Source organism: Amblyomma mixtum, chromosome 6 (genome assembly GCF_055824585.1).
Source record: "Amblyomma mixtum isolate Tamu chromosome 6, ASM5582458v1, whole genome shotgun sequence".
NCBI lineage: Eukaryota > Metazoa > Arthropoda > Arachnida > Ixodida > Ixodidae > Amblyomma > Amblyomma mixtum.
The window spans coordinates 90329156-90353357 of record NC_143017.1 but is presented as its reverse complement, the minus strand read 5'-3'; the positions used below and the strand labels follow the sequence as shown (position 1 = coordinate 90353357).

At 48.4% G+C, this 24202-nt stretch overlaps 1 protein-coding gene across 4 annotated transcripts in view; it reads right to left on the bottom strand.

The window, feature by feature from the left end:
- Window positions 1–517: 517 nt before the first annotated feature.
- LOC149339633 (uncharacterized) overlaps window positions 518–24202 on the bottom strand; it is a 131775-nt gene continuing 108090 nt past the window's right edge. For all 4 annotated transcript variants that reach the window (XM_089548331.1, XM_089548334.1, XM_089548333.1 and 1 more), the window contains one exon: window positions 518–7712. In XM_089548331.1, the coding sequence (XP_089404457.1) occupies window positions 7366–7712 (347 nt within the window). In that variant the 3' untranslated portion in view covers window positions 518–7365. The remainder of the gene's footprint in view (window positions 7713–24202) is intronic.

Below are 24202 nucleotides of genomic sequence, written 5' to 3'. Positions count from 1 at the left end.
CCCGCGAATTTTAAACTCGGCACGTATATAGGTGTACCAAATGCTACATGCATGGTATATACCTGACCAGCCATGGGCTTCGTATGATTGTACAATAAGAAGCACTGCGGCCTGGGCCAGTAGAAACAATCAGTAGCAATCGCAGTAGCAATTCCCGCATTTTTATTTCTTTTTTTTCTGTTGTAGTTTTCCAGTAATACACATTGGTTGTCCGCAATTGCCAGGACGCATTGCCTGGAAAATGACTTCCTACCACGGCGCGTATCCTAGAGCTCATATGTGTATAGATCTTCACGATATAGACAAGCTGCGAAAGGTGCAGCTCTCTTTTAGGTCGTCATGTTCGCAGAACGCGCACCTTATTAGAGCTCCCGCATTACCTAAATCTCAGAAAACCAACGAGTTGGTGATGTTAAATGAACAGACACTTCGGTCGTGAAGACAGCGACGGCGTGTGCAGAACACAAAGTCGCAATCGACACTCTTTATGAACACTCGCAGGAAAACACACTTCGTATTCAGTGACTCTCATCTTTTTTTTTATTCAGTCGTTTACAGAACAAAAACGCCTCCTCGCAAAAACACAATAAGTTAAAACGAGAAAGTGCACGGGACAGGCGGTGAGCGGAAAGCAGTTGAACAAGAAAGAAAATTAAAAAAAAAACTACAGATGTGTCGAGATAGAGAGGCATATATGGCAAAACAACAGTGTCCTCACATCGCGATCGAATTTTCCGCCGCACATTGCGCGCAACACCTCTGCAGAGAGCGGCCTAAGGCTTGTTTGTACACCAGAAAAACACCCTGGCGCGTATTAAAAACGTGAAAGGAGCACAAAAAAAATACACAAGACGTTTGTTACACCCCCCTTCCTGAAATGTCACAAAGTCACTTTAGACACGACGAGGACTTAAGGCCTATATTCGGATACCCTGTTCGAGTGTGGGGCCTCGGTAAAAGCTGATGCCGTCTGTGAAGCGAAACAAAAAAGTACAAAAAAGATAACGGAAACACAAGATAGAACCGCACGAACGACTCAGCCCCACCGGAGTCTCACGAGGCTATAGAAGGCGTGTAGAAACTGTACATAAGACGTCATAAAGCCTGTACATAATTCGGGGTTCGCATATATATATATATATAATGTATATATTTATAGACTCCTTTATTTATATATCTAAAATGGAGCATCTAGAAGAAAAAAGAGAAAAAAAAAACAGTCTCTGCGATGCTCCATGACCCTGATTTCTCCGATTCGTTTCGCGGTGCATCCCTGTACATATCCATCTGGTGCGCTTATACAGAAGCGCATTTGTCGAGCGCCACTCTTTACATTGTCGTCGGTCCTTCCGCTTCGCGTCTCCGGGAGGCTTAGCGAAGCACGCGCATTGACATGCAGTCGGGTTGGACAAAGCCCTATATTTACACTGAGCAGTGAAACAAACACTCGTGAATGGAGTTGCGTAAAATCGCACAGTACCTCCGAAGAAGTATCGTCGTATCATAGCCTTTCGGGCCGGGCTGTATTCATCGTCTTACGTTTGGGTGCCTTTAGCAAGGCAGGACGTGATTTTGCCTTTTAAAGTCTGGGTGCGCTAGCCACGTATTAAACAGTGACAGCGTTTCGGAAATCTCGAGATGCTCGTCACAACGTGTGCACCGTACTCTTTGCAGTTTTGTGTGCTTAACAAGTAGGGTTAGCGAAGAAAACAATTGAAAACAATTGATGAAGTTGTGTGTTAAGTGGCTGCGCATACGTAACACAGTGCTACGGGCAAAAAAGCTTGTTTTCGTTTCATTAATGGCGGTACTCCCTGTCGGACCAGCCGATTTGCATCAAGGCAATAACAGATTATAAGATGGTCTGCAGCGTGTTGCCAAGGGTTGATTCTACACAGGCGGTGCAGCCGGCTCCCATTAGCCCTTGCTCTCACTGACTGAACGCGCATGCGCACCGCGTAAGTTGCTACAAGTGCAGGCCTTGATTACAGCAGTGCGCAAAAACAAAGTTGGAACGCAAAACTTCATCATGTGCGGCATTTAGCTTGCCTAACCTAAATTTCCTTTTACAGTATCACGAAATGGTTTTCGAACATTGGTTCTGAGACCAAAATGTTTCAAAACACTCACCGCGTAAACAGAGGTTTGATTTTCCGAGTGCTTAGAAAACAAGTCAACGCTACAGCAGCACAAAAATAAAGCGTCATTTTGGTCACTGCACACGAAATTTTAGATCTAGCGAATTTCCTGATGCCCCCAAATATTCAGTGGACAAGCTTAATCCAAAACGCGAAGTTCTGAGGGGCTGTCTTTAACGATTTCTCCTACTTAAGGCATCGATGATAAAAAGAAAAAAGCTACACGTAGTAAGTATGCAAGTGCCGGCGAAAAAACATTCTAGTGCTCTGTAGACACTACTTCAGTGAACGGAAATTTAGGCCCATCGATGCAAGCCCGTCAAACTACTTGTCTAGAAAAAGAATACTACTAAAGACCACAACAATGATGACATACAATACTTTCAAACGAAACAGCATGACTATTTCCACATTCACACATCGAAAAGCAAGAAGATTTTACCACGCCTTCAGACACATCATGCGGAGCATCCCTTGTGAATTTGATGAGATAACACCACGCTTCAAACTACACAGCACCCATTGGACTGCCTTCGGGAACAAATAATTAAGTCATCGTATTACAAGCAGGTGATCGCCAGCTGTCTGTATAAAACTGCATCAGAAAATATAATAATTTATAAGCAGCACAAGTACAAGGCGTGTATCTTTCTTTCATGTAGCCACCCACAGGTGACTGAAGTGGACGCCTTGCGGTCCTAAGGCGCCCTGCAGTGTAGCATAGAGCACAGGTGTCAACAGGTGCATCGCACAGGTGTCAACTGCTGACGTACAACGACAGCCTGGTTTGTTGTGAGTACTGACAACGCTGCCTCGTCGAACAACAACTCTCCGTAAGATTGTTCCGTCTCCCATCAGTTTCGTGCAGTTTTGCCAAAGCTGCAGCTGTATGTATTCGCCAATCTGAGGATGAGCGCAGTCCGTTTATTGCGTCTTCCTGGAGCATTTTTATCAGTTAAAGAGACTTGGCTACATTTCAAAGTTCCTATAAACAGCCGTAGACACCAGGCTATCCGGATTAGAGGCTAGTTTATAGAGCTTAAGCTCGATGAATTGGTCTTTACAGTTACAACTGCACGGAACTCGTTGGGAGGGGGGCAGTAACGACAACTAAAGAAGACAGCAACAGTGCACAAAGCGTTTTCTGCTAATAACATTATGTGAAGTTTACCGTGGGGAAGTAAGTCGCCACTAAATATACGGTAGGCATCAACGCAGTTAAGTACTTCCTCTTATTTACGAATCACTTTAGACTGAAGTTGCTGCAGACCTAGGATAAAGTATCTTTTCTGCCAGTATATATCTTGACTGGTGCTTAATTTTGTTTCTGAAAGCCGCTAATGTATACATCGTCTCTTAAGACTTAGTGAACGTCTAAATACACATCGCCACATTCTGTGCTGTCTATAGCTGCAGTGTTCGGAGAGGTTGGCTACTAGCGCGATAAGACACATCTTTCACCGCTGTTTCTTTTTTTTTGTTTGCTTGTTTTGCTGGGCGGGTATATATTAAGTGGGTTATTAAACCTGGGGTCAAAGTTACACCAATCAAAACCCGCGGAATTGTGTGCGTTAGGGTAGCTATCGTTACGAAACTTGTCAAAGCTCGCGAAAGTGCAAGCTGACATTCATTTTCCTTGGGGCGTCTCTTCTGTATGGACAATCATCTCAGCACTAACTTTCACCACGAACTTGCAGATAAGGGCGTAAAATAATGTTTGTGACTTGCAATAACAGCAATCGGTCGCCAATGTCGCATTTATACACTGGAATAACTTAGCCTCCTTGTGATTGGACACAATCTAACAGCTCGCACCCAAAGTCGAAAAGACCTGGCTGAGCACACTGTGTATACTGGCCGCTGTTAGCCTGCAGCCGCGGCTCCGAAACCTCGCGGGCGTTCGTTCGCGCGTTTAATGTAGATACCCTGTTGAGAACGACGACGACACAAGCGTCGTCGAGTTTATATATACTATAGACACTGTATAGAAGACACTGGTTCTGTCACTATGTGCACGGTAGAATATAGACAAAAAAAATAATAGAACAGTGTCACAGAAAACTGGCGCAATGTACAAGGGTTCGCCGTATCGCCGCCTGAAAAATAAAAGCACTTCACTTCCTGAATAACGGCGGCCGGGCCACATATAGCAGAAGGAGTAAAAGAAAGCAAGATGGTCCCGGCTGAGAAAGAAGTAGAGCAGAAACAGATTTGAGAAGAAAAAAAAAAGCAAAGTTCAGAACAGACATCGGAGAACATCGTAAGACGCAGCAGCAGCATGCATGCGAAAAGAATGTTCGAATGGATCACAGTACGCGTTCACGCGTTTTCATCATCACTGTAAGTCTGTGCGTGCGCGCTGGGCGAAAACACTGCAACAACTCGATGGGGGGGACGACAGTTCGTCGTGTCCGTGGGTTTGTCGTCGCCCTTTTTTTTTTTCCTTCATTCATCGCCGGCGTTTCGTCATTGTCCCACGTGGGTCTAGAGGCCGGGGGCAGAGGGATGGGGGATGCACAAGTGGTGAGAAAGGGAGCGCACGGAACAGTTTCTCTCTCTCTCTCCTCCGTTTCCCTCCCTAATCCTCGGGCTGCTGCTGACGAACGGAGGAGGAGGAGGAGGATGCGGGACATTGCACTTTGATGAGCGAAAAATGTGGCTGCTCCGTCGGGAACATCACTGTCGGGCTGGTTTTGCCTTAATCACTCCCTTCTTCTCCTCCCAGTGTTGTGGGCGCTGTTTTGCCCTCGAAGACGCAACACTGGCCGGTTCGTGTGGGACGCTGTGCAGACGGCCTTCGCGACAGGGCGCACCACCACCACGCTTGCACTCACTGCCTCTCTCTCCTGTCTCGCTACCTCCTCCATCTCAAAACTTCTTGATGGGAAGCGGAAGCTACGAGCATGAGGCTATAGCTTCCACCAGTGATGCGCTTGGCTCGTGCGCGTGTGACTGTAGCACCTTGGTGAAAGCTGTCGCCTCGTTCGTGTTAGGTTTCCGCTCCAAGAGGCAAGTTTGCTTTGTTTTGTGATCTAACATCGGTAAGAAGCTGTGAACTCAAGCCTGGACGCCCGCTGATTACGGACTGCTTGGGTGCAGAAAACGTGACGTGGAACGATGTGACTGAACGAGAAACGTTTCTCGGTAAACCGCAAGCCCTTATTACTTAACTCCTTCGCAAAATTAAACGAAAATAGCGCCCGTCCTGGCGTTCTTCATGACAGCCTGAGCCACTGTTAAGTGCCTCCCCGCCAAGAAGAAAAATAGCCCTTCCGAGAACCACGTCTGCGCGGGGGAAGTTTAAAACGAAAGAAGAGGGCGTCTACGCAGTCGGCGCGTCATGGCACCGAACTGCATTCGCGTCAACCCAGGCTTCTTATGTCCATATCGTTTATCCAGGCATAGTGCCACGCTTTTTTTCTGTTTTTTTGTACTCAGCACGGAAGGGCGTACGTGAGTAGTCTACTGGGCGCCCAAGGTCTGCGCCTATGTGGCCTGCCTATCCACCAAAAAGCTGCGTGATTCACTTTTTGCGCGCTAAAATCCTCGGTTCCATCATATTTCGGCCAGTCACTCACTCGTACACGAAACGACCCTGGTCTCTCGTGGCAGTTAACAACGAACTCTACGCTGAGTCGCGACAGCATCTGCAGCAGTTTCTTAGACAAGAGTCGTTTCGTTTTTGTTCAATCTTTGCCCGCCGCATCCTTGTGTGCGAGGCGCGTTGGAGGGCGCCTTGCTCGGTGCGCCTCGGGAGCCCGCCTTCCCGTCAGCCCACGCGAGTCACCCACAAGCGACGGCTGTCAGGAGCGATTGGATGCGGGCCTCTGAGATCAAACTGGTCCACTGGCAAAAATAAAGAAGCGATGCGGCTCAGGCGGGGCGCCAGGGCTGCTTCGCCCACAGGGGTAGAGCGCTTTCGCCTCCCATCAATTCTTTCTTTGCCGCTGTGCCTGTTTGTCACGAGTGACTCTCCAGCCTTCCCCTCTGCCGTCTCGCTCGCGCTTTCCGCTGTTGGCGTTAGGCGAAGTAGCTGCTGCAATAGAGCTCGGTGATTAGATAGGTCCGCTTGTTAAAAATCGTTAAGTATGTTGAGGCAGTTGAACTGGTTGGCTGGTTGAAAATAAATTTGTTTTATGGTGTCTGCCATCGTGATAGAATAGATAGATTATTACTGAGCTCCTCGGATGATGCCAGACGCAGTTCACATATGTGGTGGCATGACACGATGTAACCAATAAGTGTGACGTCATGTTTCTCAAGCTATCTGGTGCAATAACTACGACGCGCATTCTTGTAAGAGTGTGTGTGTGTGTTCTTACAAGCTTCCCTACGGTCGCAAGGCCGGTCACGTTGTCGGCATTAATATGGAGAGTGCGAAAGAGAGGTTTGGTTTGGTTTATGGGGTTTAACGTCCCAAAGCGACTAAGGCTATGAGAGACGCCGTAGTGGAGGGCTCCGGAAATTTCGACCACCTGGGGTTCTTTAACGTGCACTGACATCGCACAGTACACGGGCCTCTAGAATTTCTCCTCCAAAGAAATTCAACCGCCGCGGCCGGGATCGAACCCGCGTCTTTAGGGTCAGCAGCCGAGCACCATAACCATTGAGCCACCGCGGCGGCTAGATGGGAGAACTCACACTGGTTTCTTCGCAAGGGTTCAATGGTGTAGTTATTCGAATCAGAATATTTCGCGGTAAAGCATAGCTGTGAAGGCCGCAATCGATTGTGATCGTTTTTTTTTTTTTTTTCACAAGTTATCGCGGTTCGGTGGACGGTGATGCCGCGAGGATGATTTGGGAAGCCTAGCACGGGATATTTCTTTTTTCTGTCTCTCTCTCTTTCAGCCATCTGAAATTACCTTCGCCATGGCGGAAAGCGTAAGCAAGCCACTGCCCTGGTTTCGCACCGACGCGGCACCGGACATACACATGAGATAGGCAGGAGCTACACCGAAGTTGCACCAGGACTGCGCCTGAACGACACAGGAGCTACACCGACGTTGCACTAGGACTGCGCTTGAACGACACAGGAGCTACACGTGGAGTGCACCGGAGCTGCACTGTAACTGCACTGGCAATGCGACGGGCGGGTGGTGGCGCGCCCCGGTGGTGTCCGGGAGAAACGCGTGGCGGCCGTGGGCCCGCACAGCTGCGTGGAAGAGACACTGGCCCAGGTGGTCGCCGCATGCAGGCAGCTTGGGCCGCACGCTGAGGCTCCTCCTGCTCACTGGCTGTCCTGCTGGGGCGACGGCGGCGACAGCTTGCCCCCCGGCGACAGCGCGGGCGCGCCGTCGGGCGGCGAGGACTCGGGCGGGATGAGGCCCTCTTTCATGCGCTTCTTCTGCTTCATGCGGCGGTTCTGGAACCAGATCTTCACCTGCGTCTCGTTCAGCTGCAGCGCGGTGGCGATCTCGATGCGCCGCGCGCGCGTCAGGTACTTGTTGAAGTGGAACTCCTTCTCCAGCTCCGTCAGCTGCTTGGTGGTGAAGTTGGTGCGGCCCGTGCCGTTGGGCCCGCACGGCCCGCCGGCGCCGCCGCCACCCGCGTAGCCGCCGTACTCGTGCTTCGGAACTGCGCGGAGGAGAGAACGGGGCGCCCCGGTTAGCTCGAGCCGCAGGCATGCACGGGCAAGGAGAGCGCATACAACAGAGAACCAATGCAGTACAGGCGCCGAAAGCAACGAGAAGTAACTGAGAGGTCATCCCTGGACTGCGGAGAAGATTGAAGGAGAACTGATCATAACGCGTCATTACGGTATTGTTGATATGAAGAGGTGTGATCACACCAAAGGAATAATATTGCAGCTTAAATGAGAAAATATAACCAAAACTTCATGATATTAGACGAAGCAACGTTATGCGCTCAAATTGGTGTTCTGCTGGTGGTGTAATCCGCCACGTTCTCACATATCGGAATACACAGCGCCAGGCTTCTAGAGTCGCTCTGCCTTTTCTGTTCTAGAAAATGTTTATTGCATTAGATTACACCTTTTGCTACCGTCAGTGCGTTTCTATAGCAAATAAAGATTACGGTCAACGCTTAAAAGCGGCGCTGTCATCGCATCGACTACTCGAACAGCAGCAGACCTAATGGCAAGGCGACGCATGACAGTGCTTTCCTCTGCTTGCATGCACACGTGTTCTATTAACTCTGTGCTAGTACAGCACTAATAGAGTAGTTGTGAAGGTATGTGGGCACATGACAGTCGTGTTGTTCAACGAAAAATTACTGGCTCAACTGTTCGGGCCGCGTTTCTTTTCCCTCTGGTTTCTTACTTTTCCCGCCGAGTAATCGTCATCATTATCACTTATAGTTTGTTTCCAGCAGCGGGGTGCAAAAAAGCGAGTGTGTCCACTGGTCTGAATATTAACAATATTTTACGACGTTTCGTTGGAACTCGAAAGGCCACTTCGAACATTAAAGTTTCCCGCTGGTCCGTCCTGCTCCACCCACATTTCTGAAAAGACACACTTTTGGGAGTAATAAAAAATCGACTCCAGCTGAATAAAATCAAGGGCAACTAGAGAGCAACGAGGACGGGTGCTGACTACGGCGTGCCATGCTCTGCCCGCCCTTTGTTCCTGTCTATCTCTATGTCTATGCTTTTGTCTGAGCTGCAGTCTTCTTTATTCGGGATGTACCGATTCGCCCAAGCCACTCTTTTGCTTCTGGAAAGGTTTGGTTTGGTTTGGTTTATTGGAGTTTAACGTCCCAAAGCGACTCAGGCTATGAGAGACGCCGTAGTGAAGGGCTCTGGAAATTTCGACCACCTGGGGTTCTTTAACGTGCACTGACATCGCACAGTACATGGGCCTCTAGAATTTCTCCTCCAAAGAAACCAAGGAAACCTTATATGCAAGGCGTATGCACTTAACGTACACCATATGCTTCTGACAAGACCCGCGGTTCTGAATATTTGAGCTATCGATTAGCTGACGTGACACCTGCGCTTTGCGGTGCATGGAGCTATTACGTGCTTGTCCCGTCGTGAGCTGAGCAACAACGGCCACAAATACGGCATCGTGCTATATGGCCCAATAAAACGTGCCAACACCTCAAGACATTCGATAATGGCGCACTCTAAAGCCGTGAAGTCAAGTCACCGTGAAATCAAGGGTTCGGTTCCCGGCTTTAAATGCAGTCGATTGTTTGCTTTGAAATAGTGTTTGAAATCGAACAGGGTCGTATTGTTGAACGACGGGAATCGGCTAAACATTACCCTGATAGAGAAGCTCTTGAAAGCGCAAAATTGAGGCTAATAACCTGTCATGTGCGTGCGAGAGAGGTATCTTTCTCTGCAAAGACAGGAGATGCCATGCTTTGCAAGAAATAGCCGAAACTCCAAAATACACTATACTTCCTGATCAACTGTTCTTGTCATCAAATGCCCGTGTACGCTCAGATGGCACCCAGCATCATGGCATTTCCGTCTTCGATTAAAAAGCGGTTGTACAGTGCTTTCTTTAGACACTTTCGTTGCCGAAAGAAAAACAAAAACAACTCTGTCCATAAAGCGAGTCGTCCGTAATAACGAATTGTGAATAAAAACAAACAAATGTAAATAAAGGGTCTGTGATTAAGATATGCTTTTATGCAGACCGGTCGCCAGCGGAAAGTAGACATATACTTGAGAGACCCAAGTACATTATATTAGGAGGCATTATTTTAAAGTAATATGGCACAATCTGCAGCACCTAGTGGTGCACGTAACGCGTGATATTGTCTCGTGGTATGATGGCGTATCTCCTGCTAAGCTTTTTTTTTTTTCAACGAAGTACAAGCTGCAGAGAGTTTATTCTTCACAGGTATCCCTGCAATACGATAGATGCTGATGCGCGTAGACCTGGCAGTGTAGAGCATGAAAGCACACAAAAAATGCGCCGTCACTCAAGAATTTTTGCTTTCGCACTGCCTTTCGCTGATGTACTGCGCTCAAACTAGACCAAAAATAAATCTCGTTCGGACAGTCCAGGTATGTTCTCGTCGCTGTCCACTTAAACGCGAAAAATACACATACGCCCAAATGAATTCTGTGCATTTTCGCCCTCTCCATGCTCGGTACAGCGAGTTTCTATGACGAGGCGTAAATGTATAGAAAAAAATTGGTACCCAGATAAACGGTCCCTAATTCGAGATGTCCTTACTAGCGAGGCACAACAGTATAATAAGCATTACTGAAATCAATTTGCAACTGGCAGTTAAGAGTAAGCACCGTGTCTTTTATGGGTCCTTAAAGGGCAACTGCAGCACTTTTTTGAGAATTTCGCGTTATTCAAGGATTCAAATCTATATAGCCTTAGGTAAAGCATGCCAAGTGTTTTTGCACTGGCATTCAAAATAGTGACGTAATCGACGATTGAATTTAGCGCTTCTCCTCAATGTACCAGAGAAGTGCAGGGAAACTCAGCGTGACGTCATGGAAGGTATGATTTCAAATTACCGCTGTCGTCAGCCACACCCTGCCCTGACTCGTTGGACGCTGCCAAACAACTCTCGGCAGGGTTCGCCTTCGGTGGCTTCGGTTTTTTTCCTTCAAAGTAGGCGTTTGTGCGTTGGAAATGTACCGATACCCTCGATGGCGTCATCATGCGCCCTCCACTTGGCGTTGTGCGCTGCGGAGAAGCTTGAAGGGCGTCCGGATTTTAATCGGCGATTACTTCACTATTTCAAGTGCTTGCCCAAAAGGACTTCGCATGCTATACCTGCAGGTTTCACACATTCGACCCTCTTAAGCTCGTTGATTCCTAAAACCTATGCATTTTCCCTTTAATGGCTTAAAGCAACACTGACCACACATTGAAGCTGCACCATAAACACGAATATACCTATAGAGAGTAAAAAGAGACTAAGCTGTCCTCTATGGCGCACTCCTTTTGTAAAAGGGAGTGCGCTAGAGGACAGTTTACTCCCTTTTCACTCCCTTCTGTTTACAGTGCGGCCTCTTTAGCGTACCGCGTTCTAATCAGAGACCGCTCTGGCCGAAAACGAAGATTTTATAGACTACAGAAAAGACCAAAGAACTACGTACAGGTGTCGCCATCACCGGCCGATTTCTCAATTAAACATTGGGCATCGATATCTACTTTCAGTCGCGGATCCCGGAGGCTATGCTACATAGCCATTACCTTTAAAACGGTGGCAACCCGTCCTCCTCGGTAAGGACGTGACGAGTCGACTGGCGGGAAGATTTGTAAATCGATATGCATGACGGCAAATGCGCCTTTTGCTACCAGACAGACATCAGTATAGCCAGAAAGAGACAAAGAATCATTTTTTTACTGAGAACAATAACACCATGAATGAGTTGGCCCCACTGTCTCTTTAAAGCTGTTCGTTTTTCAGCCGATCAGTGTTCTGCGGAGAGCTGCTTCATTTACGACTCAATCTTATTCGGAGGGAAGCCTTCTAATCGCATAATTTGTGGGATGTTTTCGTCAGCCTTGTTTCGTAATCCTAATAGTTCGGGCTTTTAGTTCGCTCTACTGGGTTGCCTAGTTCAGCTCCTACACGCTTGCAATTGACACCACGTGACAATGTAGACATGCAAAATCGTACATCGCAAAATTATTGCTGGCAAATAAATTAGAGTAATATTGTCTTCTATAAAACGCAATTAAATTACAATGGAAGTTGTTGAAGCTTTAAGTATCGAATTAATTACGATTGTCTTGATAAGTAATAAAATTTTACTAAGATTACTTTTCTATGAATAAATTGGTTTGCGCGCGTCTTGTGTACAATATAAACATTACTCTGGAGATCACAAACTACTGTGCCCTAATGTAATTACGTGCTGGAAAGGTATCATTCGTTCCAGCGCAAAAGAAGTTTTGTGATGTTATAGAATTTGCACTGAATATTTTAAGCGAACAGACAGCTACCGAACTGTGATCAGTATTTGTTTAAAACTACACTGTCACGTTGTCTTTCATAGTAACAATGTACTACTGGCCTAAAAATAATTTAACCCTTTCAGGCGCTGCTTGCTATTTCTTTCCAGAATAAATTTTTTTTTCTGGTAAGATATTCTTTGCATGCAGGCCTCAAGAAATTCAATTAGTCAGGTTTGCTACGCAAAACACCAACGGCTATTCTATGCTTTTTTTCCGTCGCGTACGAAATTGCTTTCAATTCACCAGGATTTGTGAAATGAGTGCTCGAAAAATCAGTTCATCACAATTGCATTTTTCAAAGGTGAAGATGGGAAGACGTGTAAACTCAGAAAAAAAAAATCACATTATTAAGGGTACCAGAAATCTACACGAGTAAGTAGAAATACGTGCTACCAAGCTTTTCGTTTTAAGAAATATTCACTTCGTTGTCTTGCGAACAAGAAAAACTACCCTAGTTGAGACGTGAAAAATGCTAATTTATTTGGAACGAAGAAATCCCCTGCTGGCTGTAATACACTCCAGGAAAAAAGTTGATAATTCGCAGTGTGCGCAGTTGTGTCCATAGCGCCGAAAAGGATTGATATAGTCTCATGCCTAAGTAATCGGACTATTGTAATTTCATTGTGGATACTGACGTGTCTCCGCAAGCTGTAGCAAACGGGGCAAAAGAACGGACAGTATCAGTCTTAGGTCCTGGCCATGTACACTTGGGCATACAACGTCGCGACCTAAACCTTTTCCACTTGCCCAATTATTTAGCTTTTTCAACCTGTAATACAACGCAAAGAAGTGGCGAATTTAGGAGCCATCTAGAGCAGAACCGCACAGAAACGGCGTGTGGTCATCTCCCCCCCCCCCCCCCCCCCCTCCTTTTTTTTTGTTGTGTACGCGTCCCCTATTTGCAAATTCTATCACTTCGCCAAAAACTTGCCAGTGGTTACAGCTGTAAGGAACTGGGAGCGAACACGTATTTGTTCCACATTCAGTTAGAGGCGGAGAAAACCTTCGCCCCAGTGACTTGTTGCCACGCAGACAACATTTATGCATCTGACGACAGAACAGGAATACAAGCTGCGTCAACTGTAAGCGTGTAGCAATGGCACACCGAACAAGGTAAACACGTGGATCGCTCCGGGAATTAACACCGACGCAAGCTGCGCTTTCGCCATGCGGGCGAGCGGAATCACGCTTTTGTGCCTTCGACATCGAGGCAGTCCATGCGGAGCCTCTGCGTAAGCAATGCCTGCTGCATGGCCGGAAAAGATGCAGCCCACAGTCGTGATGACGGCAGCTATACATGAACCTGCCGTTACATATGCGCCCGAGCGTATGACCAGGCAACTACTGCATGCGCTGTGGGGTTTACGGGTTCACTTCACGGGCCCTTGATATGAATCTGCCGTTACATATGCGCCCGAGCGTATGACCAGGCAACTACTGCATGCGCTGTGGGGTTTACGGGTTCACTTCACGGGCCCTTGATATGAATCTGCCGTTGCATATGCCGGGATGTGCGACCAGGCAACTATATATGAATCGGCTGTTACTTATACGACCACTGTGTGTGACCATGCAGGCAACTACTGCATGCGCTGCTGGGTTTACGGGTTCACTTCACGTGTCCTTGACTTAATGATTCAACGTCAAGGCAGTCGTGCCAGGTATTCCCGTGGAACTTCCTCCCGGGGGAACGAATTCAGCGGTAACTGGAGGACGACATTAGTCACGATAGCGCGCAGACGAGAAATGTTTGCCGGCAGAAAAACGGATGTGTAACCTAATTTGCATGCCGAAGTTAGGTTTAGGTGACACTTTCCCAGTACACAGGATCTGGCTGCATTGCGGCATCTGGACGAAATGGACGGCAATGGACAAGTGTTTCTGACTGAGAAATAAATGGCTACAGTCTCTTTCAAATACCGCATGCCTGCTCAGCAAGTGAACACGATGTAAGAGCACAACATACAAGAATGGGTGATGCCAGCAAAATAACCAACAAGCTCTCCCCTGTTGGTTTACCTGGTCTTGCAAGCACCAAACGGCACTGCTTCACGTCTGTCCATGAAAAACATGTACAGACGCCAAAAGGTCAAGATAATGCGTGTGGTTTGGTTAGTGAGTTTTTTTGTTTGTTTTTTCCTTTCTGGGGCATAGTAGGACAAGTATCAGAGCTCTGGTGTAGAAGAAAATACCTCCCTGCAGCTAACTGCTGCCGCAACAATCATTGCCAGCAATGCGTTATCTTTGGAGAAAGGCGAGGTCCCTCTGGCCTCTCGTCAGTGTCGATTTTCACATGGGCCAATCAGCTAAAGAATTTTACATGCGCGATTAAAAAAAAAAAAAAAAACCGGAGCAGAGCGTTGCTTCGCGACGTTAAAAGCGATTACCTCTAACCTGCGACATAAGTTTATCGGCACCGGCCTTACCCGAGGTAAAACAACCACCTGGAGCAGTGCATGCACATGTGCGGCGGAACCACGACGTAAGACAGACAGGTAGTCTGAAAACAGGGCCAAACAACAAGGAGGCCTGCTGCCACCACGCAGCAGCGCCCGTTTAGGATCCCAAACGCGTTAGGTTTGAACGGTTAAGCCGCATTTACAGAGTACGGAAATACCTACATGATAAGCACGCTTGTTTAGTTATTTCTGTCATTACTTACTGTAATTGCTTGACACTACGACGAATGCCACCACGGCGACACAGCATAAGATCGTTCTGCGAAGGCTAGCGTCCCATCCTGGTCGCGTTCGAGGCCATCGTCGAACCATCTGTCTATGTTACACTTTGGATGGAAGATACACAAAAGCTGTGTCTGGGGTCCGAAAAAAACTCTGAACTGTGCTCGTGTGTGTGTTTTGGTCTGTTTGGTACCTTTCCACTTATTTCAAACATTTTGCAAAAAAAAAAAAAATGGTTAAACGAACAGATCAGTGGGATAAAACGTAAAAACGACAAGTCGCGGCTTCTGAACACCTTGCTGTTCGGCCCGCACACTGAGCATTTGCGCAACGCTGAGGTATTGGTCGCACAGGCCTGACGGCATCCACTTGTATGGAGGGGACGCCTTCGATGGCGGTGGGCAGAGACAGACAGGGAAACCACATGCGCAGCCCCACTGCTGCCATTGGCTAGGCAGACCGAAGCGTAGCTTATGCGATGCGCGCTCGGCGGTGGTTGCCGTATGCCGCGACGGCACTGCATGCGGCGGAGCCACATGGGAGCCTCCGAGATCTGTACTTGGCCGCGCGGGGGGACGGCGCGGCGCCATGACTAATGGCCGGCGCGTCTTCGATAAGCTGGCTATAGCGGCTCGGCGACGCAAGGACGAGAGGGAGAGCAGGTTCGGAGGCTGCGGCGCGCAGCAAAGATGGATTTCCCGGCGAATGCGGACCCCCCAGCCTCTGGGTTGTGGATCACACCAACGGAATGAAGGATCTGGGGTCGCATCGCGCGGGTCGTCGAGCTTTGTGGCTGCAGCTTGGCGCGAGACGCACGTACGACTGGCTGGCTGGCTGCACGTGGTGGCAGCGGCGCAAGCTTTGCTCGGAGAAATAATAAAAAAAAAGAAACAGAGAGAGAGCCAAGAATCACGCGTGTGTGGCGCCTTGATGAACGCGACAGAAAATAAATAAGAGATGCAAAGCAAAAATAAAATTTGGCGCGCACAGACTTCCCCAAGAAAAGGCCAGGAAAATGCATAAACAGCTCGGTCGTTTGTGCTTGATTCGCTGTTAGGGATTTTGTGGTATATTTACCCGGCGGGAAACTGTGTAGAGTGGGCAGCAAAACTCTACGGAATGCGGGTGTGTGGGAAAGAAATAGTTCCTTCCCAGTCAAGCAAGCAAATAATATGCCTGCAAGTAAATGAGCAGACGTGCAAGTTCTATCTTCTGTATCAATTCGCGGCCACTGCGTCGCAAGGCAGTGCTGCAGTAAATTTGTTTCCTAGCACACGCATCGCATAAACACATGCTCATCTTTCCTGCACTTCACATGTCAATGCGCGTGACCTCAGGTGGTCGAAATCTCCGGAGCCCTTCACTACGGCGTCCCTCATAGGCTGAGTCGCTTTGGGACGCCAAACCCCATAAACCATACCAAACCAATTAGCACCATCTTTCGACCGCTGGGAGCGAACACCGCGTAGCTCGAAAGCGATATTTTCTCATCTCATTGAGGGAAAACTGCAGTGAGGTGAGTTGCGCGAACGCGCCGATTATGAAGGCCCGCTCTTCCTATATACTCACTGCAAAATAAGGCTTGCGAAATGTTTCTTCTGCTCACACCGACTAGTAGCGAAGGCCATAAAGAATCAGCGGGGCGAACCAAACATTCGAAATTTCAGAGGTAATTTTTCAAGTTCAGCGCCATCCAGAATGCGGTGACAGACGCGCAATAGAAGCGAAGGATAAATATGAAACGAGCGGGCCAAACTGAAATTTCGATTGGAAGCGCTTGTTCAGATTTTCTGTGTCTGTTTGCTGCCAACGGTACACACACACATGAAGCGCATTCCCAAAGTTATAATTATCTGTGCATGTTTATAGCTTTGCTCTCTACACTGTCACTAAACTCCACTTCACATCCTCTTCCACTGGTGCGGAAGCTATAGAAATAGTCGACCTCTTTCAGAGTAGCGCGGCTGGCTCGCGAGCGCATGTGGACTCGTGGAAGATGCGTACTGGACTGTTGCTTACACATCACACCAAGAAGTCGTGACGTAGAGCATACAGGCCTGTCTGCACACTTCGCAGCGCTGTAATCTCCTTACCCAGCCGAAGAAAGAATGACGGGGATGAACCGCTTTCGGACAGTCTGAAAGAACGACTGCAAGCGCGCGCAATGCGTATACGGCGGACGGTTAAATATAAAGCCACGTGATCATTATCGTGGTTTCAAATTAGCGCTTTCAAATTATGTCAACAGGCTTAACTGCTAGTTGAAAATGCTTAGCTAGACTAACTTCCAATTGCCTGTGCTGAAAAAACAAAACAAAAACAGGCAGCATCAAGTTATCCTTACCGCACGCTAAAAGCCCCGAAACGTGCATCAGAGCTGCAGGAATGGCGGCGGAAGGCAGCCTTAGACCAGCAGGTAGTAAATCAGCATTTCAGCCATGGCAATAACTGATGAACCGACGTCGAAGAGTAGACGGTACGCACGACAAAGCTGCCATAAGTAATCTCTGAAAATAATTGAATGAATAAATATGAAACCAAATACCACACATTTCCTGTCATAAAAGAAACAGCCAATGCTCTTGTCACATGAGCCGTTTAAATGTTCCGCACGTCAAAAACCGTTGAAGTTTTTGAGGGTTAATCGCGCGCTGCGCTGCTCCGCGACAAATTCCAACCGCCATTGACAAATGTGCGTGCGGTACGATAGATGGCGCTAGGCGTTGCAGGCTAGGGAAGTTACGTCCAGCGAAATCAGTTGGACGCAAGCAGTGAGTAAGCTAGAGGGCATTATGTAGAAATAAGTGCTATATTTTTAACGCAAAGTTGTTCGGTAAAGGACACTAAATACAGCGTAGTCCGGCCAAACCCGCAGACCGCAATAGATTCACAGACCTCAGATCACAGAAAGGGAGGGTTAACGCAGGCAGACGGCGCACAATACAATAGACTTCGATTTCTGTGTATCTGACAATCCAATGGAGAGTCATATCTACCCCCCCCCCCCCCCACACACACACACACACACACAAAATGTGAAAATCCATTTTGGAACAAGTTAACTTGGTCTGCCATTTGAAACATGAGAACGGTTGTTTGTTCAGCCTCCGTGTCTGCCTTTCTTTCTTTTTTTTTTCAGTGTTATAGGCAGCGCAACGCTGTCCTGAATGGCCCTTGGCATTGTAGTCGGCATTTCATACTTCAATGAATCGAAGCCCATTCAGTTCAGGACAATTGAAAATCGCCATGTAGCACCACCCAATTCCGACTGCGTCCGATGATTACTGGCCCAATAAGCATTTAAATAAATGGCTTTGTGACAGGGTACAGCGCTTTTGCGGAGAAAGTTTCATCGATAACGGGAGATATGAGAACAGTTTCGAAACTTAGAACGCTACGTGGAACTTGGAAAGCAAATAATCACAAGTTTAAAACAACATAGCCACGTCTAAGATACAATTCTGAAAACGTAGCGCGACAACACCAGTGTTCAATGTTAACATTGTGGCACATGACACTAATGATCATTATGCAACTAAGGTGGTTTTTGCTCATCGCATCGCCCGGCAGTCTCGTTGTGAACACGGTTCAAGAAAATATAAATAGTGGTCAGGTATGACCTTCAAACGCTGGTCGTGATAGGGGTCTAAGCGTCCTTCAAGGAATGGATCTATGCACCAAGAATGTATGTGTTATGTATGTCAAGCATGTACGCGCCAAGCAAATTTACGCTGCATGAAGTGTGGCTCGCGGTTCTTGTTTGTCGGTTCACGGTGCAATTCGCACAATCACAATTAGGCTGCACATATGTGTACAAGGATGCATGAATTTGAGGGGGGGGGGGGGACAGTGATTAAATTTTTTCGTTAATAGTGCTTCCATTTGCTTCTGACGGCCCCTGTATATAACTCACTCAAACCTTATTAGTCAGTTTTCATACCACGTGTGAGTATTCTCACCCGAAGCCAAATTTCCTTTCCATCATTTACCAATTTGTATCGAATTTCTATCTTTTCGTAGCATACCTTATCACCCTCAGCTACAGTTCCACAACCCACATCTCCCTTCTGCAAAGAGTACAAAACACTTAGCGCTCAACCCGTTCCTAAAGGCACGACGCGGCAGTCGCACTCGCCCCACACATATGCAGCCTGAACCATGGAAGCGGTCGCCATTGCAAGACGGGGGAGCTGAAAGCAGGGCGGCGTTGAGAGAGGCTCCCCAACCTGAACGGGCCTCTCACGGCGCCAAAGCGTTGCACCTAGGCAAGCCGAGAGGCACGCGTGTCACGACCATCCGCGAATAACGAGCCGAGCTGGCCACGTACCACGGGAAGACAAGCCAAATCAAGCGAGCCCACTTATCGCCCGCTCTTAGCCGCGCACCAGCCGCAAGCAAGGCCCCGGGCGGCTACGAAGGAGAGAAGCGGGAATCCAGCGGGCTCAATCCTTTCGGCCGCAGCAGACGTGCCAGGAATTATGGGCTCCCATTAGGAGCGGCATCTGCGGCGGGTTCCAGCCCCTCGCCTCGGGCTCCCGAGCCGCAACACTTTTAGCGCTGGCCCCCACCGCTCCGCCAGTTGAGAGAGGCTCGGAGAAGGGGGGGGGGGACAGGAGGAAGGAACGACGCGTGCCAGCGCGCTTGTACTAAGTGCCAGCAGGAGGTTCTTTATGGGCTCTTAGAGATGCGTTGAGCGGGCCGCCGGCAGCTCCACCTTGCGACTAATTCTGTCGCGAGACTCGGGAGGAGGTCGGGAGAACCCGAGACCGTTTCTGCAGCTTCCCCCCTTCTAGCCTTCCGTGCGCTCGCTTAGACTCTTCTTCCTCTACACAGGCCCGAGGCGTTCGGGGCGCTCGATTAATCAAGCCGGGGACGGCTGCGCATGAAACACCCAGCGACTGCATCGGGTCTCGCGGAATTAATCAGGGCCCTCGCGAGACTCCGAGTCGCTCTCCAAGCGAAGCCAGCGGGGCGAATTGCGGGTTGTGTGTAGCGGTGGAGAACTGCGATGATTTCCTGAGCTCTCCAAAAGAGAGGGGAGGAGGAGAGCAGAGGCAGTGGGCGGCTTGAATGGAGACGCGCTGCTCGTCGCTCTGATTGAATCGATTATGAATGTTTTATGTGCGCCCGCATAATTTGGAGTTGTGAATGTACGTTTGGTCCCTCGGCGCCTCAACGCAGTCGTAGAAGTGCGCATACTGCACGTCGCCGTCTCTAAAATAGAGCCGCCGCTACTGCAGCTTAGGGAAATTACTTCGCGCCAAGTAGCACTTGCAAACAATGAGCGTAATACCAGAATGCATGCAGAGTAAGCCTGGACACGTTCAGCCTTTACAGAAAGTAAAAAAAGTCCAATGGGCTTGCTGCTAAGATGTGCACTTAGGCGCTTCAGCATTCGTGGAAATCGTGCGGCTGGGTGAGCAGGACAGTTCCACGCACCTTCGAGACCTTCGAGATATTCGGAATCGGAACACTGGCAGCGTAAACGAGCCACACAACATGTCTCAAAAAAAAAATAATAATAAATAAACCCTTACAAGTTCTATTCTTTTGACAAAGGCTATACTTGCATCGTATTTATATTGTAACCAAGAACACACTTCTTCAGCGGTGTACATAGCGTCGCTGAAGTCGTCACTCTTGATATCCCAAAGCCGAAGTCGTGGAAAGTTACATACACGCAGTGTACCATTGGGCAAGTATCTTTATCCGCGTGTGGACGGTACGTCTGTTCCCGTCAATACAATTTTGTTCGCTGCTAGCACGCACGTACATCACCTGCGAAAGTCGTGCACAGCCGCTTCCTATCAACGTAAAAGACGACATATTGAGAAATTCTTGTTCCTTGCTTTGTAAATTCAGTTCTTGTCTGGTTTGTCTAGATTTCTGTCTGGAAAAGCTGCTGGCAGCCAAAAAATGCTCCTGAAAAACCGGTATTCAGTAACAATAAGAGTAGTTATCAACCTGAAACTATGAATACAGCCAAATGTAAAAAAACCTGAACAGCTTCACGAGCCCTCGGTACCTAAAGGCGCCAGTATGCTACGAGCAAGTTTTTCGAAGATATTTCTGAAGAAGTACGGCACATGAATGAAATATGACTGCCGTATGTTTATGGTTCCGAGAGAGAAAAAAAAGGGATAACGCGTGTAAATAACGTTGTATAAAAGTTGTATCATAACTGCAGCGATGAAACACGTTCACATAGAGAAGAAACACAAAACATGTTTTTTTGTGTGTTTTATGCAAACATGTATGTTTTTTTTTCTGCTCAATGTGAACTTGTTTCTTCGCTGCAGTTTGTGGGTTTCTAAGTGGACACAGGCCACCACCCACCGCGGGTTCGAGCTTCGCGCGAGCCAAGGGCCCCGATCAGCCGTCACCACACACACACTGGGACACCGATGCGGCGCACTCAACCTCCGCTGGGAGGGGAGCGATTCGCCGCAAAGAAATAGGCCTCCAAGTTCACAAAGGAGACGTTTATTCACGTCGTCCTTCAGCAGTACACACACACTCAATCGTCACCCCGTCCCGGGGGCGCGCGAGGAGCAAGGCTCCGCTGCGCGCACGAAGCGACTCGAGCAATGCGCGCCGCTAGCACGCCGCTGCAGGAGAATGTCCCCGCGGCAGTGCTGTGATCTCTCTCTCGTGTCGACCGTTGGGCCGGTTGCGAGAGAGAGTGGGCAAACAACGCAATGTACGCCTGTCGGAGGTCGCTGGACCCCGCTGGACAGGCTCGAGCCGCTGCAGGTCAGAGGACACGTGCGGGCGAGCTCGAGTATGCACTGGTCCGGGCGGCAAAGCCGGCACGGACAAACAGTAACGTACGCACCTTACGCTGTCTCGGAGGGATCTCTCTCTGGGCCCCGCTCGGACGGTCGCCGGTGCGCGGCCGCCCAGAGCGGGTCCCGGATTCCCGCCAAAAGGCGCCAATGGCAAAGGCCCTTGGGGAGCCGGGGCGGAGCTGTGGCTAAATGACAGTGATTAGTCACCCAGCCGCCTCTCCACCGCCTGAGGCGGGAGCAAGGGAAAGAGGAGAAACAACGCGGGAAGCCGGAACAGCCGAGCAACGGCAACGGCGGAAAGCCAGGATTCCCACAAGTTATGATACTAGAATCCGACCAACTAGCCCAAAAGCTCGTTTTACTCAAGTTGTATTACAGCTTGATATGAAGGAACGTATGAAGATTCAGTCGTTTCATGACTGCGTACAAATTAGCACCAAACCGCGTGACGATGGCCTGCTGCACCGAGCAGCGCAAGGGATTTGTCACCGCCTGCTTTTATTAATAGGAGTCCAGGAACAGCATAGTTGTCCTGTAAAGCAGCCTCATCGCGCCGTTCCATCGAGGCTACCCAGGTATATAATGAAACTCTATTCGGGTTTGTTCCGTATTAATCACGGAATGACTGCTGACTGGCGGCAACCGAGCTATTGAATAATTTGCTCCCGCAAAGGGTCTCGCATTACATCGGCCATGTATAGATGGCTCGCAATCGGTGATCTCCGCTGAGTGCAGTCAAATGTTGAACCTCTTCAACTCCAAGGTGACAGGCAGTGTTAAACAACGTCAAGAAAAATTTCGACACCATCCCTTAGGGAATGCGCCCAATACACTACTGACGTGTGAACACACACGCACAGCGCACACATGCAGTGTATATATAGATGCGTTTCTTCACAATAAAGTTGTTGGAAGCTAGCGCTGTGTGTGTGTTTGTCCACTCGTTCTGTGTGTTTGTCGTGTGTTGCGCTACAAAATGGTTTTAGGTCAGAACCAACGAGCCCAAGTTTCTACCCTGATGACGTCACGCGTGATGTGATTATATATAAATGGTTTTAGGTCAGAACCAACGAGCCCAAGTTTCTACCCTATTGACGTCACACGTGATGTGATTATATAAAAATCCTAATGGGCATGATCGCAGTATTTATTTTTGTAGAAACTTACTTGGAGCGACCTAATCATGCTGGTTTAGGTAATGTCACGGCGCGCTGGTTATGCCAATATAGAGAAGCCAGCGTAACATGACGTGCGACACACTGCTACATCAAGCGATAAGTTCACCTGAACGTAGATGGCACCGCCAGTCTTCTGTCTGTGTCATCGTTTGGTATGCAAATGAAGGACGTGGCGCGGAGCCTAATGGTCTGGCTTCTGTAGCTTATTGTGCAATATGCAAGCGTAATTTGTATTGTCATTAGTGCGTCAGGCAACCAGTGTCAGCAATCACTGGGCGGTATCGGAAGTCGACTGGCTTGTTTTTGCTCGGTGTGCGAAGTTTCAGGAACTTTAGGTGTGTCGTTGAAGACGCGCCATCTTGAACCGAAAGATTTCCATATGCGCAAAGAACATAGTTTCGGAAACAGAAAACACTTTCAGGGCGGCGTGCCTATTCAAATACTTTTGTCTGTACGCGTAAATAACAGCCGAAAACGAAGTCCTAACTCTGAAGCTGCCCCACTTCTTTTCTTCTCTAGTCGGATACAACTCAAGAATGAAGCGGTTTTTCTCTGACAAAGGACCCCCCCTTCCAGCCAGTGGCTATGGCCGATTCTTATGAGCATGCTAGCCTGACAATGCAGGTTGCCACGCCGCTCCCAGCATTGAAACGCTCGCAGGGTCACGCGAATCGGCCGACGCCATTCGCTGGAAGGGGGAATCCTTTGACGGGAAAAAGCCTATTCGTTCTTGAGTTGTACCCGACTATAGCATGGGCACGGTATATAAAATTTTATGTTAGAGGAAATCAGTCTTGCAGGTTTGAAAGGTGGCACTCTGAGAACCCCAATTTTTTTTTCTGGCGCAGCGGCAAGTTTGGTGTTCAAAGCGCCCGATCTCGAAATTATGGTTAGAAACGGCTTAAAACGATTTTAGAACAATTTTTAAATGATTAAACACGCTCGGTCTGTAGCATATCGACGGCTTGTAATAATGGTCGGTGAGCGCGACGGTGATAGCTGGCTGGCAGAAGCGGCAAACCGCAACACAAATGTGGCCCCGCGGCAGGATGAATGTAATGCTTGAATGGGATTGCTATTTGGGCACACAGTTTCTGGAAAGTCAAGCTTGTTTCTCGATTATTTTCTATTAGCCAATGAAAGTCTATCAAAGTAGAAATAGCACATCCCATTTTTTTATTATTATTAAGCGAGGAACTTTTCTTTTGAACCATAATCTCAACACTTTCTGGTTAATCGATGGTGCCTTTTAAACACGAGAAAGAACGATCATAAAAGCGTAATATGACCGGTTAGTCCTGCAAGCACGCTCAGGAAAACTAATTCACGTTTTGATGCAATCCAGACCCTGCTAGAACAAAGCCATGCTTTGATAAAGTAGGCAACGTGTGACGATATTTCGCATACATGAGAGGTTGTGATGAGCAACTTTGTGCCAGGGAAGCTTATAGAGGAGAGTAATAACCTGGCCCCTTTTTCAGAAGACAATCACATGCAGGCATTTAAGGTCACGTAAGCGCT